This window comes from Carassius carassius, chromosome 42 (genome assembly GCF_963082965.1).
Source record: "Carassius carassius chromosome 42, fCarCar2.1, whole genome shotgun sequence".
Taxonomy (NCBI): Eukaryota; Metazoa; Chordata; class Actinopteri; order Cypriniformes; family Cyprinidae; genus Carassius; species Carassius carassius.
In genome coordinates, this window is record NC_081796.1 from 23,903,796 (window position 1) to 23,921,635 (window position 17,840).

Here is a 17,840-nt window from a genome sequence, read left to right on the forward strand (position 1 = left end):
TAAAGTCTAAACTATTATACAAATGTTAAAACTCAACATTTGTTCAAACTGCTCCCACACCTTGTCATTATATCCATAGCCCGAAGTGGCTGATTTCAGATCAGTTTCCTCGTAACTCCAGCATCACTCATAATCAAAGCCACCCTTGTAAACTGATCCCAGACCAGGGGTTGACTGCCGACCGTTGCCATTCCCAGAATGCACCTCGCTGCGCAGTGACGACAATAACAAAACACAGAGAAGCAACATTAGCGGATCCCTACGCGACCCTGCCAGAAAAAAAGCTCGATGACAAAACTCTCATCGTATTACCGGCAATCCTAACATCCATGTCTTGAAAGAGGAAGCATTAATGAGTCTATCCCAGCTCGTCCTGGATGAATTTGGGCGTATTATGGGAATTAAAAATAAAGGCCCGCGATCGGAGTGATGAGCTTTAGCCTGTTAGCCCGACAGCTTCAACCTCTAGCCGACAGAAACCTCCACATCTCAGCCGAAAACACCCTGTTAATCTGCTCTCATGTAGAGAATGGACTGAAGACAGCTCAGGTAAGACTGTTTGATACAGATTTATCTTCTTACACTGTGGATGTGGAAGTGCAAAATCAAATAACGGATAATTTGGGTCACTAATACGGAATTCTGCCTCAAACTATAATTAGATAATGTAAATAAAAGCAGGCTGAGGTTGTTGAACGAGGCATTAGTGGGTTAGCTCTCATGTAATGTGTTATTGATGAGGTTTCAGCGTCCTGGTGATGGTTTGAGAGAGATTTGGACATAGCGTCACCCTCCCTAAATAATGACCAGGGCCTTTGGAACAAAGACTGGTAGCCTTCAGGAGCCCCTTATGTGCATATTAACAGATCAATGTTTTAGAAAACAAGTTAGGTTAATATCATATTTTAACCTAGAAGTTTCTTGCCAAGAGGAAAGATGTCAGTCAGTATTGACACATTGTAAATTGTGACAAACATACATAAATTGTGGTTCATTTTATGTTGGATTAAAACAGTATTTTATGCCATTTTACTCCTTTATAAATGAATAACATTTATTACCCATGTGGGCCACACGAACCTTGTGCTATTCCTGGTATCCACGCCTTATTCCTTGTATCCGTAATAGCAGCTGCTACAATGCGTCCTGTCAAAGTTCTACACCCGTTGGAAATTAGGATACAAAGGGACTTCTTTTTGCATGTGTTGATGGTGTTTCCCCACAGGGAACAACATGACTCAGCCAGAGTTGGGCCACATGGTCATGCTGGTCTGTGTGCTGTTTTACAGATCTAACCACGTTATGGAGCACAAACAACCCCAGAGATTTATACAATGCTCATGTCATAATCTGAAAATGTTTCTGTTTTGTCAAGGCCTAAAATGATGTCCCTAATTACCGTGAGTAGCCAGTTATCTGTGGGTTTTCCAGCTTCTTATCTGCTGAAACACTCATGTAGGGCTGTTATGGTTTCCAGGTTATGTGTGCTTGTGCAGATAACTCTAAAGGCCTTTTCAAGTGCAACCATGTATTTATCTAAGTAGATATCTTCTATCATCAGTTTTAAGTTCTGGTGTAACTTGACTTGAATTGTGTGCTTTTCATTTATTTTCGACCAGGCAGCCATAATTGACTAGATGAACAAATCAAGCTGGAGGCAGGCTCAGCGGAGAATTCAGCATGAAGTTGTATGTGTTTCAAGTCAACAATGGAAGCACGTTGACATTTGACACTGAACTTGCTGTCCAAACGTAAGAGAATGTACTGTTTTTAAGAAAAAGTGTATCCGTAAATATTTAAGGTTTAATTTGTTTCCACCTTATGTGAAGACTGTTTAGTGAGCATTTAGTGAGAATAACTTCTTGGCATTGTTTAACACTATAAGGTTATGTACAGTTACACAGTTAATGCACAAGATATCATGAACTGACATGGAACTGTAATTTGTATCCAGCATTTATTAGTATTTGTTAATGTTACTTTATATTTTCATAATGCATTAACTAATATAATCATTTCCAACCTTTATTGGTATAAATATTAGTATTACACATTAACAAAGATGGCTAAATGCTGGGAAAGTACTGTTCATTGTTTGTTACATATTGCATTGAAATAATATGAACACTTACAGTAATAATGTTTATTTTTGTTTATCATCCTAAAATTTGATAAATGTATTTATGCATTTGCGCACACACACATATATTTACATATTCATGAGAAACCACATTATATTGGATAATGTAATATGTACATGGATTATATACTTAGAGATGCAATATACTAATTTATTAATTACATAATTCCAGTGTAAATACCTGTATAATGCTATGATGGTTAAGTTGCTAATGTAAATGAGTCCAAATATTTTGTTTGTAAATTGAGTCCTGGTTTGTTTTACTGGGGTAACTGAAATGTGTTGTGCCTCATGCTTTTTTTTATAGTGTTTTGGATCTTAAACATGCCATTCAGGCCAAATATAAAATTGCAATCCAGCACCAGGTGCTGGTGGTCAATGGAGGGGAGTGTATGGTGGCAGAGAGGCGCGTGTGCAGCTACAGCGCCGGGACAGTGAGTAACAAGCAATGACACCGAAACAGCATTTTTGATTTTCAACATTTTTAGAGAGTAGTTATTACATATGAATTCTTTAGTCAAATGCTTGATCATTGCTACAAAGTACACGGTTAAAATGTTTGACATGAAAATTGCAAAGAAGCACCATAAAAGCAGTGCATATAAGTCAGTCGATTTAAAATGACTCTACAATATTGAGGAATAACATGGTTTCCAAATGGCCATTGATTTTTATCTCTGGCTGCTTCAGGACACCAACCCGATCTTCTTATTCAACAAAGAGATGATCCTGTCTGACCGAGCTCCAACCATCCCCAAAACAACCTTCTCAATAGAGAATGAGATGGAGCTGAAGGTGGAGGAGTCCCTCATGATGCCTGCTGTCTTTCACACCGTGGCCTCCCGCACTCAACTGGCTGTGGTACAGGCCAACTTCTGTTCTGACCTAATGAACAACCTCTGTCCTCTTAGATTTTTTCAGTTTTACACATCTGTGCTCATCCACACTATGTTATATCAATGCTTTTTATGTAAGGTTTGAGCATTACTTATATTTGAGAGCATGAATGCAAATGGCAAAGGCTCGGATGGAAGGGTTTCTTACATTTTTATGCAAAAGACTCCCATGAGGTCTGTTGTGCCCTTTTTTAGGAAATGTTTGAGGTTGCCAAGAAGCTTTGCTTGTTCTGTGAGCGTCTGGTCCATGACGAACACCTTCAGCACCAGGGATGGGCGGCCATCATGGCTAACCTGGATGACTGCACTCTATCCTATCAGAAACTCCTCATGAAATTTGACACTGCTTATACAAATTACCAACAGGATTTTGAAGACATCAAATTAAAACTCACAAAGTATGGGAATTTTTAACTCTAACTTTCTTTCTTTCTTGAAATTAATTTTTAAGTTAAGTTGTTAAAACATCAGGTATATGTTTTTTTATATTTTTTATTTTACGTTTTCTAAGTTGTCTTAAATTCTAAGATAGATTCTATTGTAAACAGTTTAGATAAAAATTATAAAATATTATTACAATTTAAAAGAAATATTATCTATTAGAATATATTTTAAAATGTAGTTTATTCCTGTGATGCAAAGCTGTATTTTCAGCATCATTACTCCAGTCTTCAGTGTCACATGATCTTTCAGAAATCATTCTAACATGCTGATTTGCTGCTCAAGAAACAGTCCTTAGTATTATGTAAAAAAAAAAAATTAAATATTGCTTTATATTTTTATATTTGTTTTTCATAGAAAGTTCAAAAGGACAGCATTTATTTGAGAAAAAAGTATTTTGTAACACTATAAATGTCTTTACTGACACATTTTATCAATTTAATGTGTCTTTGCTGAATAATAAATTAATAAACTGACCTTAAACTTTTGACTTTAATATATAAATACATAGATCAATATAGATATATAGATCACTAATTCTAATGTTTATTCATCAGGCTTGGCACTGCTGTCACAGTCATGGCAAAGATTCCACTGCTAGAGTGTTTGACTCGGCAGAGCTACCGAGAAAGCCTGGAGAAGTCCAGCTCCCCTCACCCAAGAACCACAGATGAAGAAGACGAGAATGAGGATGAAGAAGTAGGAGAAACATCCACTCAGTCCGCAATCCTCTGTCCCGCTGACAGCCAGAAGAATCGAAAGTCATTCTCGCCGGTGTCTGCTTCTGGAGAAGTGTCGTCCCAGGCGTCCTCCTCTCCTCAGGACAGACTGAAGAGCAGCTGTAGTCTAAAAGAAGCTCTAGAGGAAGAGGAGGAGTCTCCAGAGAAGGGAGCCACACCCTCTTTCAATGTCACACTGTTGGATTGGATCAATGTTCAGGACAGACCTAACGATGTAGAGTCAGTAGTGAGGAAGTGTTTTGATTCAATCAACAGGGTGAGTGATATCAGGAGGGAATGTCTTGGTCAAATTATGAATCAGTCTGTAGACCTGTGGCAACCTTTATTTATTTACATTATGATGATGTGTACCATGTGACTGTAGAGGTGTGTCACCCAGCAGAGATTTTGCTATAATATTTATATCAAATTACCTGTATTTACCCAGCTGTTAGTGAGGAAGAATGCTTTAATTTGCTTATACAACAACAAACAGAGAGCAATGCTATTAGTAAGACGTTAAAAAAAAAATATATATATATATACTGTCATATTTTGCAATGTCCTCAAATATCCAGTCAGGTTTAGAGTTTTAAGACTTTTGTTTTGTTTCCCCAGCTTATCATTCATTTGTTATGAATAATCTTTTTATCTATAGTTTGCCTCCATCAAGTTCCTAATAGAAAGTAAAAAAAAAAAAAGGTTAACCTATTTAATTCACTGGAATATCCAAATATAAGCATTACCTAATGGGTATTAAAATAAAAACCATGTTTTGTTTCGTTTTTAAAAATATGAAAAAAATATAATACTGAACAAATATAACCATATACTGTGGCTGAAACATCCAGTTATACATCACATAGACATCACATACACTAGTGTTTAAATGTTTGTGGTCAATAGGGATTTAAAAAAATAAATTAACACTTAATACTTAAATTAATACACTAAGAAAATGCTCATTAAATAAATTGATAAAAATAACAGTTAATACATTATAAATACATTTATTGTTAAAATATGTATTTAAATATATGAGTATTTTCAGTATTTCTAACACTAATTAGCAGCAAATAAGCAAATTAGAATGATTTCTGAAGGATCATGTAATGCTGAAGATGATGCTTTGCATAACAGGAATAAATTCCATTTTATAATATATTTAAATGTAAAACCGTAATTTATAAATATTTCATAATATCACTTTTATTACTGTATTTTTTATAATATAAATCCAGCTTTAATTAATGCGCATACATACCTTTTCCCAAAACATTAACATTTTCTTACCAACCCAAAAATTTTGAACAGTAGAGTACATCAGCATCACATTTACAGGACACTAACAATTAACTGTTGACTAACAATGATGAAAAGCTCTTATTTGTTTCTGTCATTTTTTATGCTTCTAGCTTGACCCACGAATTATCCAACCCTTTCTAACTGAATGCCGTGAGACGATTACCAAATTGGATAATCAGAACATGAAGGCCATCAAAGGTCTTGAGGACAGATTGTATGCTCTTGACCAAATGATAGCCAGCTGTAAACGGTTGGTCAATGAACAGCAGGAACTTGCTCAGGTAAGCACCGCTCATTTTTATAGTCAGCATAAAACAGCCTGAAGGGGACATATTCTACTCATTATGGTATTTTATTTTTATGCCCATTTTCAAACCTTAGTTTTTTTTTGCTACTGTGACATTGAGATGTATATATGATTGGCTAACCTCTTAAAATAACAGCCTCTTTATAAACCTGTATTACTTTGTGGCAGGTCGACAAAACAAACTTTAGACACAAGGGCTGCACGATTAATCGAATGTGATTGTCATGCACATTTTGTCAGTTCTGTAATCAGCAGTAAATCATCATCACATACATTCAGATGGAGCAGCATTTACTACACAGAGCCGTAGTTCAATTCACGTCAAAAAAATCACTGATGATTTTATTTCGTGATTATGAAATCGTTAGCGATAATGTCAGCTGTTTGCTTAGCTTCTCAGTGAACTGTGGCTCTGTGTAGTAAATGCTGCTCCATCTGTAAGCATGTGAAAATACCACATTTAATAACATATTTTTACTCCAAACTCTCATAACATCAGTTGAGTGTTTGAAATAAATCCTTCTGTGCGATGATGTGGCTTCTTAAACAGAATAAGCCATGCAACATATTTCATAGTATTCTAAGCAGTGATAAAGGCATTGCATTATAAATATACATTATTTTAATGAACATTACAATAATAATACGCATGATAATTGCAGCTTCTGTTGAATCGTGATTTTGATTCCATTTCGATTTATCGTGCAACCCTATTAGCCACGCTTCTAATGTTTGAATATATTGCAAAGGTGTTTTATATTGCAAAGGTTTTCAGAAAGCTACTCTTCCTCATGTGATCTCCTTTGCCTTCTACTAGGGATTTCATGCCAATCAGAAGAGGGCTGAAAACCTGAAGGACACCTCGGTGCTGCCTGACCTGTGTCTGAGTCATGCCAATCAGCTGATGATCATGCTAACCAATCACAGGAAGCTACTAGACATCAAGCAGAAATGTACCACTGCCAAACAGGAGCTCGCCAACAACCTTCAAGTTCGACTCAAGTAAGTATTCTTCATGGGTAATGCTAAATTGTTTTTAATTTGGATAGAACATAACTAGTCTAGGCTTTGATTTGGACTATTTTCAGTTTGTAGAGAGCTACAATACTTTGAAGTGGAGTGTTTCCTAACTGCACTGTGGTGTCTTCTCCATCAGATGGTGCTGCTACGTGATGCTTCACGCTGATCAGGATGGAGAGAAGCTGCAGGCTCTTCTGAGGCTGCTGACGGAGCTGCTGGAGCGCGTGCGGGTGGTGGAGGCACTCAGCACTGTGCCACAGATGTACTGTCTCGCCGTAGTGGAGGTGGTCAGACGCAAAATGTTCATAGGACACTACAGACAAGTAAGAATCAGCTACATTCATTCATATTCTATAGAGATGCAGATGTAATCAGAAGTGATTTGACCAGAGAGAGAGTGAATAATATGATATCTTTTTTGCACATTTAATTGTTTCTCAAAAAAAAAAAATGTTAATGTTTTATTTTTAATTTTATTCCAGTGGGCCAGTGCTCTTGTCAAAGATGGGAAAAACCTCTATGAGGCAGAAAAAGTACAAAGGGAAACCTTTGGGAAGCTCTTCAGTAAGTTTATTCTTCATATTTTCTTACGTGACTTCTTTCAGTTTTAAGAACAAACATGGACACATGATTTTGTTTGTCTCAGGGAAATCATTCCTCAGAAACCGGTTGTTTCGTGGACTGGACTCATGGCCACCCTCTTCATTTTGCGTGAGTCTTTGAACACGTGTTTTCATCTTTCAGGATCCCTTCATGGACTTTATGAGTACATTTCAGCATTAATTTTTTGTTTGTTCGTTTGTTTGTTTGTTTTGTGTTTAGACCCGAAAGCCTCGAAAGTTTGACTTTGAGCTTCCAGATATTTCCCTGAGTGACCTGCAGTATCTCAAGTCCTGTTGTCCTTCCGAGGTTCAGCCTTACCTCAGGTAAATGCCTCTTACTTGGTCATGATAGTACATTTCTACCATTACTTCACAATGCAAAACTGCATTTCTTTGAGCCATTACCCTTCCAATCATGACTAAATACTCCTAAATGATGACCTGATGCCTGTTTTCTTCATTAGGGTCCCCACACTGTGTGACTTTGAGCCTCTTAACCAGCATGTTGAGGTTCTCCATCAGCTGGTTCAAGCTGTGCAGAGTGTGGACGAGATGTCAAAAACTATTACAGACCTACTAAATGAACAAAAGGTACTTTATGTACACAGTCATTTAAGTGTTTGAAATATTGGCTGTTATAAACCTGTAAAGATGGCATGAAATAGTAATTCACCCTGTCTGTTTTCTAAATGCATTTTGTTGATCTTAACGTGATTAATCCAAGCATTTGTTTCATTATGTGCTCATAAGTTTTAATTAAAAAGTAATAAGTGGCAGTGATGAATGCAAGATCTGTTGCTACTTCCGATACGTTTCAACTTTTAAAATGCATTAAGTCTAATTTGACTATTCTGGGAAAGTCATTTCCCATATGATTTTGACATGTTGCATTGTCTTCTAGATTTCCTGTAGCCAGAGTGCTCAAAGATCCACCGCATTAACACCCAGATCTGAAAGCACAACTGAAATCACCTCTACCTCCACCAAAACTTTGTCCACTCTCAGTTTAAAAGCACCGGACTGCCAACCCCTGGTGCTTCCTGGTCCCTTGGAGGACCTGTCACCCGACAGCATAGATGCCCAGACCTTTGACTTTGAAACCATTGGGCACCCCAATATGGATCCTGTATTACAACAAGGCTCTTTGGACTTGGACTCATTGGGAGGAAGTCCTGAGTCGGATTTCATGTCAGCAGTTAATGAGTTTGTTATTGAGGAAAACTTGTTGTCACCTAATCCCATAAGTGATCCCACAAGCCCAGAGATGATGGTGGAGTCTCTTTACTCCTCTGTCATTAATGCAATCGATAGCAAACGCATAAAGGACACTACTACGCTGGAGAAGGAAAATTCAAAGATTGCAGCACTCAAGCTGTCAGCGGACAGGTACCGTTCTGCTGCGGAAGAGTCACATAACAGTTTAAGGAAAGTTAAGGAAGACCTTTACCACTTTCGAGGTATGGTTCTGAAGGAGCAACGAGACTTTGGATTTGCCCTGAAAACAATGTCCACTGAGGTCCGAAATGCTCTCAACAGTGTCAGATACTGTCATGAGGAGAACCTAAGACAAACGCAACAAACCAGTCTCCAGAGTTTGAAGGACGATCATGAAAAGCAGATGCAAACCCTGCTGGAAGAGCTGGAGGGCAATCAGAAGATTGTTCGAGACATCCAAAGAGCAATGCTGGAATTGGAGGGGCTCGTGGAGCGTAAGGAGAAGGAAATATCCCAGCTGGAGAGTGAGAGAGCACGCTCTATGCAAGAACTCCAAGATCTTCACAAGCAAACTCTGCTGGACCTTGAACAGAAGCTCTTAAAGCAAAGTGACGAACTGAAAGCTGCATTGCTCTCCAAGGACGAAGTCACTGTGCAGCTGGAGAAATTGCACTTTGAGATCGAGCACAGCAAACAGAAAGTCAGACAAGAGATGGAGAAGGCAGAGAAGGTGCGCCTTCAGGACCTGGAGACACGGTTGAAACAACAACATGAAGCAGAGCTGGAGTCTCTCAGATTGAAAAAAGAGAGTGCACTTGAAAAGCTTGTCCAGGAGAACCTGGTGAAGCTAAGAGATCTCATGGATTGCCATTCTGCTGAACTCAAGGAACGCGAGGGACGCTTGAAAGACTTGGAGGCTCGCATTACTGAACTTGCAGACGCCTGCTGCAAACTGGAAGTGGAGATGGCTCTTAAAGAGGCCGAAATGGAGGACATGAGACTCCAGTACGAGGAGGCCAAAAGCACCCAAGAGGAGGTGTTGAGAGAGGAGCTCACTACCCAAACAGCCACCTTGCAGACGCAAATCGACATGTTGAACCAGCAGCTCCAGCAGAAAAATGAAGAGTCTGAGGTGGGCCTTGCCGAGCTCCGAGCACTCATGAGGTTGGAGAAGGACCACTGCATCTCTGAACTTGTGGATCGACATGAAGAGGAGAGCACCATGCTACGCCATGAGTTTTCAGCACTCAAACAGAAATCGCAGGACGCAGAGAAAGACTGTGAGGAACGAGTCCAGAAGATCCAGCATGATCACCAGGACCAGCTTGATGCCTTACAGAGGGTAAAGGAGGATGAGCAGAGGGCTTTCCAGGAGAAAGAGCGAGAGCTATCGACTGTTATCGGAGACCTGCAAGCAGAAAACGCACTACTGTCAGGAAGACTGGAGCAGGAGAGGGTGGAGGCCCTGCAGAGAGTGGAGAAGGAGAAAGAGGAGGCAGTCAAAGCTGCATTGCAAGAGGCCTCCAGAGACTTTCAACTCCAAAAAGAGGAGGCTGAGACAAGACTGTTAGGGCAAATTGAACTGCTTGAAAATCAGCTTAAAGGAAGAAAGTCCACTGACATGTAAGTAAATGCAAGTTTTCTAATCAGACATTCCCACGAAAATAATTCTAGGATTCAGATTTAAAAAATTTTACTTAAAGGAACACTCAACTCATTTTCCAACTCCCCTGGAGTTAAACAGTTGAACTCAGTGTCTGGCGGTAGCACTTTTAGCTTAGCTTAGCATAGGTCATTGAATCTGATTAGACCGTTAGCACCTCGCTCAAAAGTACCAAATAGTTTGGATATTTTTCCTATTTAAAACTTGACTCCTGTATAGTTATATCATGTACTAAGACCGACAGAAAATGAAAAGTTGCGAGAGAGAGAGAGAGAGAGAGCGTGCGAGCGCGAGCCCCAGCCGCACGCTCACCGTCTTCAAACAACACGAGCGCTGTCTTGCTCTCTCTCCCTCGCGCATATTAATCAATTGACACGATGGTGTCGATGTTTAAATCATTTAAAATGAGAATGTAAGTGTGCTCACCCCATTTTTGTTTTTAAGAAAAAATTCGATTAGATTTCATATCGCAATATATATCGCAGAAAAATAAAATATCGCAATGTCATTTTTCCCCAATATCGTGCAGCCCTACTAGGAACTATACTCTCATTCCGTCGTAATAATCAAGAAACTTTGCTGCCGTACCATGAGTGCAGCAGGCGCAATGATATAACGGAGTGCCTGAAAATAGTCCCCAGAAACTCTGCTATTGTTGCAACTAAACAAACTAGCTGGGGACTATTGATTCATTTGAACAATTTCTAAGGCGATTTTCTCAGTATTCAGATTTTTTTGCACCCTCAGATTCCAGATTTTCAAATAGTTGTATCTCGGCCACATATTGTCAGATCCTAATAAGCCATACATCAATGGAAAGCTTATTTGTTCAGCTTGTAGATGATGTATACATCTCAATTTCGAAAAATGTACACTTAAGACTGGTTTTGTGGTCCAGGGTCAATTTAATTAATGGAGAGTTTAAAAGAACAGCATTTACATGAAATATAATTATTTTGTAACGTTATAAATGTATTTACTGTAAGTTTTGATCAATTTAATGCATTCATTACTGAATAAAATGATCAATTTCTTTGAAAAAGAAAATCTTATTGACCAAAGTGGTGATTATTATAATTATATTATTTTTTCTTTTTTTTGGGGCAAGCACCCAGAATGCAAAACAATCGCAGAGCAAACACCCACACCGTCTTAGCATTGTTTCAGAGTTTTGCAAATCAAATACTCCTCATTATTTTGTTTAAAAAAAGAATTTTTTTTGTTGTTATTTCTGTTGGTTTGTTTGATGATAACCGCAGTGTCTTGTTGATTTAGACATTAATAACTCAATAATTCTTGCAATTTTGTGAGGGAAGCATCTGCCGAGGACACAAATGAAATGACTGAAACAGTGTTGCTCTAGTCCATTAAAAGGAAAGCTTCTACCTCTAACTTCATTGTTAATTAAAAACAGAAAACACACAAGCTACATGCATTCACTTACTCTTTCTGATTTCACTCTTGTGAATAATTAGCACATCAAAAAGAACCAACCAAAACTGTGAACCGTTTCATTAAAACATTTCTTAAGTAGAAATTAGCAAAGAAATGTGATAACCCTGTTACATGTGCCTGTAAAATAGGGATTAATTAAAAACAGAAAACAGATTTGTGTTCAAGTCTTAACACCAATCCCAGTAAATTGGAGGTTTTTGAATATTTATTTATTTATTCCGGTGACTAATGTTGTACAAACAAGAAACACTTTAGAAAAAGTGGGTGTTGCCAAGTGGTTATAGTTCTAAGCTAGCAATAAAAGGTTGTAGGTTCAAACCCTGCAAATAGTGAACACATTTAGAGCTCCAGAAAGCGACTAAATTGTTGCTGTTTACCTTATTTGCACATGTTCTTGTCTTATCGTGAATAGTTCATAAGTTCACAAGATGCAAAGAAGGATCTTCAGAATGTAATAACTTCCTCTGCTTATGAATTTGCATTGTGTAATTTGTTTAAGAAGTAAGTGTCAGCTTAAATGTCTTGGCAGTCATTAATGCAAATTCAGGTTGATTTACAGTATGGTGCAGTCAATTTTCACACCTGATTCTGTTGCAGAGTGGCACCTACTGTAGAAAAGACAGAGACTGGTGTGGAGACCAGCACTGCATTGTCACTGGACAGTGGTCAGTGGACAGAGGAAAGGGCATCGCTCCTGGCCCAACTTGAGCTCCTGGAACGAACAAAGAACGAGGAGATGCAGAACCTGAAGACCGCGCTCATTGCTGAGCAGCAGGTTAGCAATATAAAGGATCTCAACTGTAAGAATTGAATCAAGCTGAAGTTTTGTTGTCACTGCAATTCAAAAATTGGCAAAACCATCGAGTCACTACATCTTACATTCTGAACATGTCTTTATATACTTATTAAAAATTCTATTAAATGTAGTTGTTGCAAGTTGTTGCAGATTTAAATGTCACCAAGGTAAGATTATCTAACATGCTGACATTAAATTAAATGGCTGACATTAACAACAATACAATAATGGATGAGTGCCATTATTTTCCAGCAAAAGTGTGTATTTAATATAGCCGTCCTGGAATTCAATTGAACTTGCATAACAGCTGTGTATTTTCCAGGTATTATGAAAAATTAAGAACTGAGTAATTTGTTCTTTTAGTGAAACATATTATGAAATATAATGAAAAATATTGTAATTTGTAGCTGAAACTAATTCCTTTTTTTGTCCGGACAAGTAAAAAAAAAAACAGAACTGAATGAAAATATAGTTATTGTTCCTCTAAAACCCCTAAAATTGCTTGTTTTAATGTACTGATCATTTCTAGACAAACTTCAATACTGTTCTGACCCGGGAGAAACTAAAGAAAGAGCAGCTCATCAATGATCTCACTGAGAAGCTCAAAAACTTGACGCAGCAACAAGAGAAAGATAAAGGTATAACATATTTTGTATCATATAATTTTAGTACATTTTCACTTGTTTTTCAAACATCTTTCTTATCAAACTGCACAGAAATGGTCAGTGTGACCAATAAATGCTAAAAAAGCACGACATATGATCATTGTCCTCTTGTGTTTTGTTGTTTTAATGAAGGTTTGATCGAAACACTCTCCGAAGACCGTGCCTCCATCCTTCAGGAGAAGAAGCAGATGGAGGAGGAACTGAACCATTTGAGGAGCACCGTCCTCGTCTCTTCATCCTTCTTTCCTCCTAATCCCATCCCGGTCTTCACGGAAGCTCTTGGTGCCTGTGGCCCTGCCCATGCTGAAGTCCTCTCACCGTCCACCCCTGATCCAGAGAGATTGGCGTCCATGGCTGCACTGAAGGATGAGGAGAGGGTGGAGTCAGCCGTGGAGGCCAGCATGATGACAGTGCAGTAAGCATCTGCGCAGAAGTTCACTAATTTAAAAACTGAACTACCAAGCTCAGTTTAGTCAACAGCACTCTGAGTGTATGTCTTTGACATTATACAGAAGATGGTTTGAAATGATTCGTTTTTCTATAGCAGTGGAACAAACTGTTGTTGGCCTATGTTCTCACTCGACAGCATTCATTAGTGTAAATCAGCAAACCTGCACAGCCAGCTTCAGTATATAATGAAGTGCTAAAAATACTGCACAATGCTATAGCTGAATGAGCTGCAACAAAACACTTGACTTCACATGCTCTTGTAGCAACAAAGTTTTAGAGGGATGTAGTTTGTTACAGTTGAAAACTTTTTAGATTTTTATTCATTTCCCAATGAATAACACACACATGCCAAAAACATCTGTTTATTTTCCTCATTCAGTTTTTAATCTTGTCATGAGAGAAATAAAGCAAAATTGCTAGATTTATTAATTTCAGAAGTTGAACAGAATTAATATGCTTAATATGTTTTTGTAATAAAAAATCTACACAGTTTTTATAGATTTATAAATGTATTTTTACTGACAGACTTGTTTGAAAAACAAATTATATATTATAATATTATTATAATAAAAAAATGCTGCTACTGCTAATAATAATAATAACAACAGAGTGGAGTTTTTTAAGTGGTAGTTTTGAACAGAAAAGTGATATGCTTTTTGTAGTCAAAAATCTACAGATGCATTATACATTTATGGATGTAAATCTACAGACAGACTTATTTGGAAAAAAATGTATATTATTATATATATAAAAAAAATTAATAATAGTGGAGTTATTATAGTTTGTCATTTTTGAACAGAATTAGTGATTAATATGTAGTCAGAAATCTACACATTTATTATTGATACACCCACAAACACATGTATAATTTTATTATTCTTTTTTTTTTTTATGTTTAGTAGAATATCAGCAGTAGTTAGAAAAAAATAATTGTGGTTTAAAAGTATGCAGGGATCTATTTGTGGAGAGAGGCAAGACCATGTTTTTTCTAGACCTTGTATCTTTAGAGAAGCTGAATGAACGTGTTTGAGACAGGAAAGCGGAGTAGATCAGATAGAAGAGGAAAGATGTGAATCGAGCGCTTGCTGTAGGTGAGGAGTCTTCAGCGCTTTCTTTTTAAAAGCCTGAAATGCGGTTTTTAGTCTTGACACATTAATGAAATTTCCTGCTTTGAATTATTATCGGCTTTTAGAAAATAATTCCTTTTCAAAGCTGAATTATTGAACTGTGTATTTTGTGACATTTATTTTGATGCAGTGACAACCCTATGCTGTCTGAAGAGAAACAGCGCATACTGATTTTGGAAAGGGTAATTCACTTTCACACACACACTTTGATGTTTTAATATTTTGACCAAATGTAATCACTGCATTTCTTAAAAATGTATATTTTAGATGCAAGTATTTCTTATTGTGTTTCAGACCTTACATATGAAGGAGGAAGAGAACAAAAGACTAAGTCAAAGATTGGTGAATATATTTTAGTTTATTTGTACACGAATGTGTGTTTGGTTACAGTTTTGGCTCTCATATTTCATCTGAATGTGTTAATTGTATGAGAACATCTTTTTAATTGATCATCTGTATTTGTGTCCTTTGTGCTTGATCTCAGTTTATAATTGACCACTTGAACAGTCAATTAAAAGCAGTAATTAGTGATGGTAAATAGAACAATACACTCGATTAATGCAGGTCAGCGATCATTAAAGGCATTCACTTTTTTTTTATATCCATAAGTAAAATAATGGATATATTCTGTCTTCACTGTATCATTCATAGACATTACACTGCTGTTGTTATGACAGTAACTACTTGCACATTATCAGCAGTCCATTAAAACATGAGACTCTTTGATATAATTTAATTATATTTCCCCTGGGAATATTTCTGTAAATAGGTTTAATCTCTTTAGCAAAATTACAATCACCGTCTTATTGGGCGCGAGACGCATCTTATGAGACACATAACCCACACTTTAGAGTCCTGGCAGATTCACAAGATGAATTTAGTCTGAAAAACAGCTCTGAAATGTGCCTGGGTAATTGAGCTCGGGCTGAGTTTCAGCTCATTTGCAAACGAGCCTGAAATGAAACTACTAAACATGTTTAAATCCCACATTTCATATTTATTATCTATGTAAATTACAATGTTCTCTGTCCCTACTGTGTGTAATATGCATGTACTACCAATGCATGCTATTTAATAGACCGTTCTACTCCTTACCACTAGATGGCACACATACATTTGTTTTAGGTACAAACTCCATCCTACAAGCACTGATACGCCAGCAGACATTTATGAGATTCATCAATGTTGCATTAAACCAAAACTGATTTTTTTTTGCTATACAGTGTATGCCGTTTTATTTTTATAAAAGTTGCAGAGTGTGTACGCAGGAAACCTAACAAACATATACTAGTGTGAATATCACTAGAACCGTCTAACAATTTGTTTTACAGATGTCACAGAGCATGTCGTCCGTCTCGTCACGCCACTCAGAGAAAATCGCCATTCGAGAGTAAGTATTGTTGGATATTAGCATTAATGATTTGAGCTATTTAAGCCCTCCACCTCATTTGAAAACCCCTCTTTTTGTAGTTTTCAGGTGGGCGACTTGGTTCTCATAATCCTGGATGAGAGGCACGATAATTACGTTCTCTTCACTGTTGGTCCCACCCTTTATTTCCTGCACTCAGAGTCTCTCACTGCACTGGACCTCAAACCAGGTCAGTCACACACACAACAGGAAGACTTCTTAAAGAGACAGATTCATTCAGTAACAATTCTGATCCGACATGATGGTACATGTTTACTCAATTTAATAATTTATTAATTGTATATGTTAATCCATCAATGTATTTTTAAATTGAAATGACAAAGAAAGTGTGTTTTACTCCTGATAAAGTGTTTTGTTGTTTTAATTTACATATTTGCACATTTTTATTGTATATCAGTTATACCTTTTTTTTTTTTTAGGGACAGGAGCAACAAGACGGCCATGGGTTCTAGGAAAAGTCATGGAGAAGGAATATTGCCAAGCCAAAAAGGTAACTGTTATTACTCTATTATTTATTCGAATGCTCTAAATGGAAGAGTTATGTTTCAGTAAATAAGCTTTTTGACTATTATTATTGAACTCTTATTTTATAACATCCTTGATGACTAAGCACTACCCTGTTTTCAGTTTAACATTTGCAGATACTCAGTCCCTTTGCAAAACTTTCTAATTTGGCACATCAGGATGAGAACATTGATTTAGAATTGTGCATTTAATTCTGTTTTGCAACTAATTTGAGCAGAAAACGGTGTATTTTATAATCAGCTGTTAATCATTACTTCACGCACGTATATGGAATGATCTCTTTTATTTATTTATTTTTATGTGATATTCTATTATATATTTTGAACGTGTTTCTTTTGTCATTGTCTGTCTCCAGGCCCTAAACCGGTTCAAAGTTCCTCTCGGCACTAAATTCTACAGAGTAAAGGCCGTGCCATGGAACAAGAAAGTGTAATCGTGTACAAATTGATCATATTGTAATGAGCTCAGTATGTTTTTATTGCTTTTTTTAAGCAGAATCGCTCATCCTTGATTGTTTTGTCAGCATCAGAAGACAAAATCATTTGTCGCTTTTTACCCCCTTTTCTTTTTTCTTTTTTTTTTACCTCTGTTGCAAACTATTTTATCTCATTTTTTTATACACAGAGGATTTGTAAATGTGGACCAAATGATTCTAACTTTATCGGGGCATTGGCTCCAACTACGATGGCTCTGAAGCTGTCACAAGTCTGTAAAATGAACAAAAAGCAGTTGGATGTTACATATTAGTTCATCATTAATATTATAATCGGGTTTGGGGAGGGGGGGGGCTATTATGATCAGCTTACCTATTTCAGAAGGCTATGAAAATATACATTTATTGTAAATGTTACCAGAGGAATGGTCATGGCATGCATATAGATAATATTTTCTTTAATTTAGTTGTCTGGATATGCGTTGTAGTCGGAGGTATCTGTAAAAAGCTGCTGGTTGTTACTCACAGCACAGTGCGACCCGCCTGTTTATTATGATAGAGGCAGAGGCCTCGCAATCCTTCAGATGCACTTTTGGAAAAAAGACGACGCTTTCACTGATTCAAAAGGAAGGTTTGTGCTGTCGAAAACAAG

General features: G+C 37.2%; 1 protein-coding gene across 1 annotated transcript; it reads left to right on the plus strand.

Moving 5' to 3' along the window:
* The first annotated feature begins 209 nt into the window (after positions 1–209).
* On the plus strand, positions 210–17,542 carry LOC132124274 (RB1-inducible coiled-coil protein 1-like). Its single transcript, XM_059535220.1, has 23 exons — positions 210–549; positions 1,620–1,751; positions 2,448–2,574; positions 2,831–3,001; positions 3,232–3,434; positions 4,035–4,473; positions 5,612–5,782; positions 6,626–6,810; positions 6,965–7,151; positions 7,311–7,392; positions 7,475–7,539; positions 7,651–7,754; positions 7,895–8,021; positions 8,332–10,268; positions 12,361–12,538; positions 13,089–13,197; positions 13,357–13,639; positions 14,932–14,983; positions 15,096–15,143; positions 16,133–16,191; positions 16,272–16,399; positions 16,650–16,720; positions 17,111–17,542. The coding sequence occupies exons 2-23, from the start codon at positions 1,681–1,683 to the stop codon at positions 17,186–17,188; spliced, it is 4,875 nt and encodes a 1,624-aa protein (XP_059391203.1). The 5' UTR covers positions 210–549; positions 1,620–1,680; the 3' UTR covers positions 17,189–17,542.
* Positions 17,543–17,840: the final 298 nt, after the last annotated feature.

What these genes read in the sequence shown, in the direction of transcription:
- LOC132124274 (XM_059535220.1), top strand. Translation starts at nt 1,681, where the DNA reads ATGAAGTTGTATGTGTTTCAAGTCAACAATGGAAGCACGTTGACATTT. An exon ending in AACCTTTGGGAAGCTCTTCA is followed by an intron (nt 7,393 to 7,474) that starts GTAAGTTTATTC and finishes TGTTTGTCTCAG; the next exon opens with GGAAATCATTCCTCAGAAAC. An exon ending in GGAAGAAAGTCCACTGACAT is followed by an intron (nt 10,269 to 12,360) that starts GTAAGTAAATGC and finishes ATTCTGTTGCAG; the next exon opens with AGTGGCACCTACTGTAGAAA.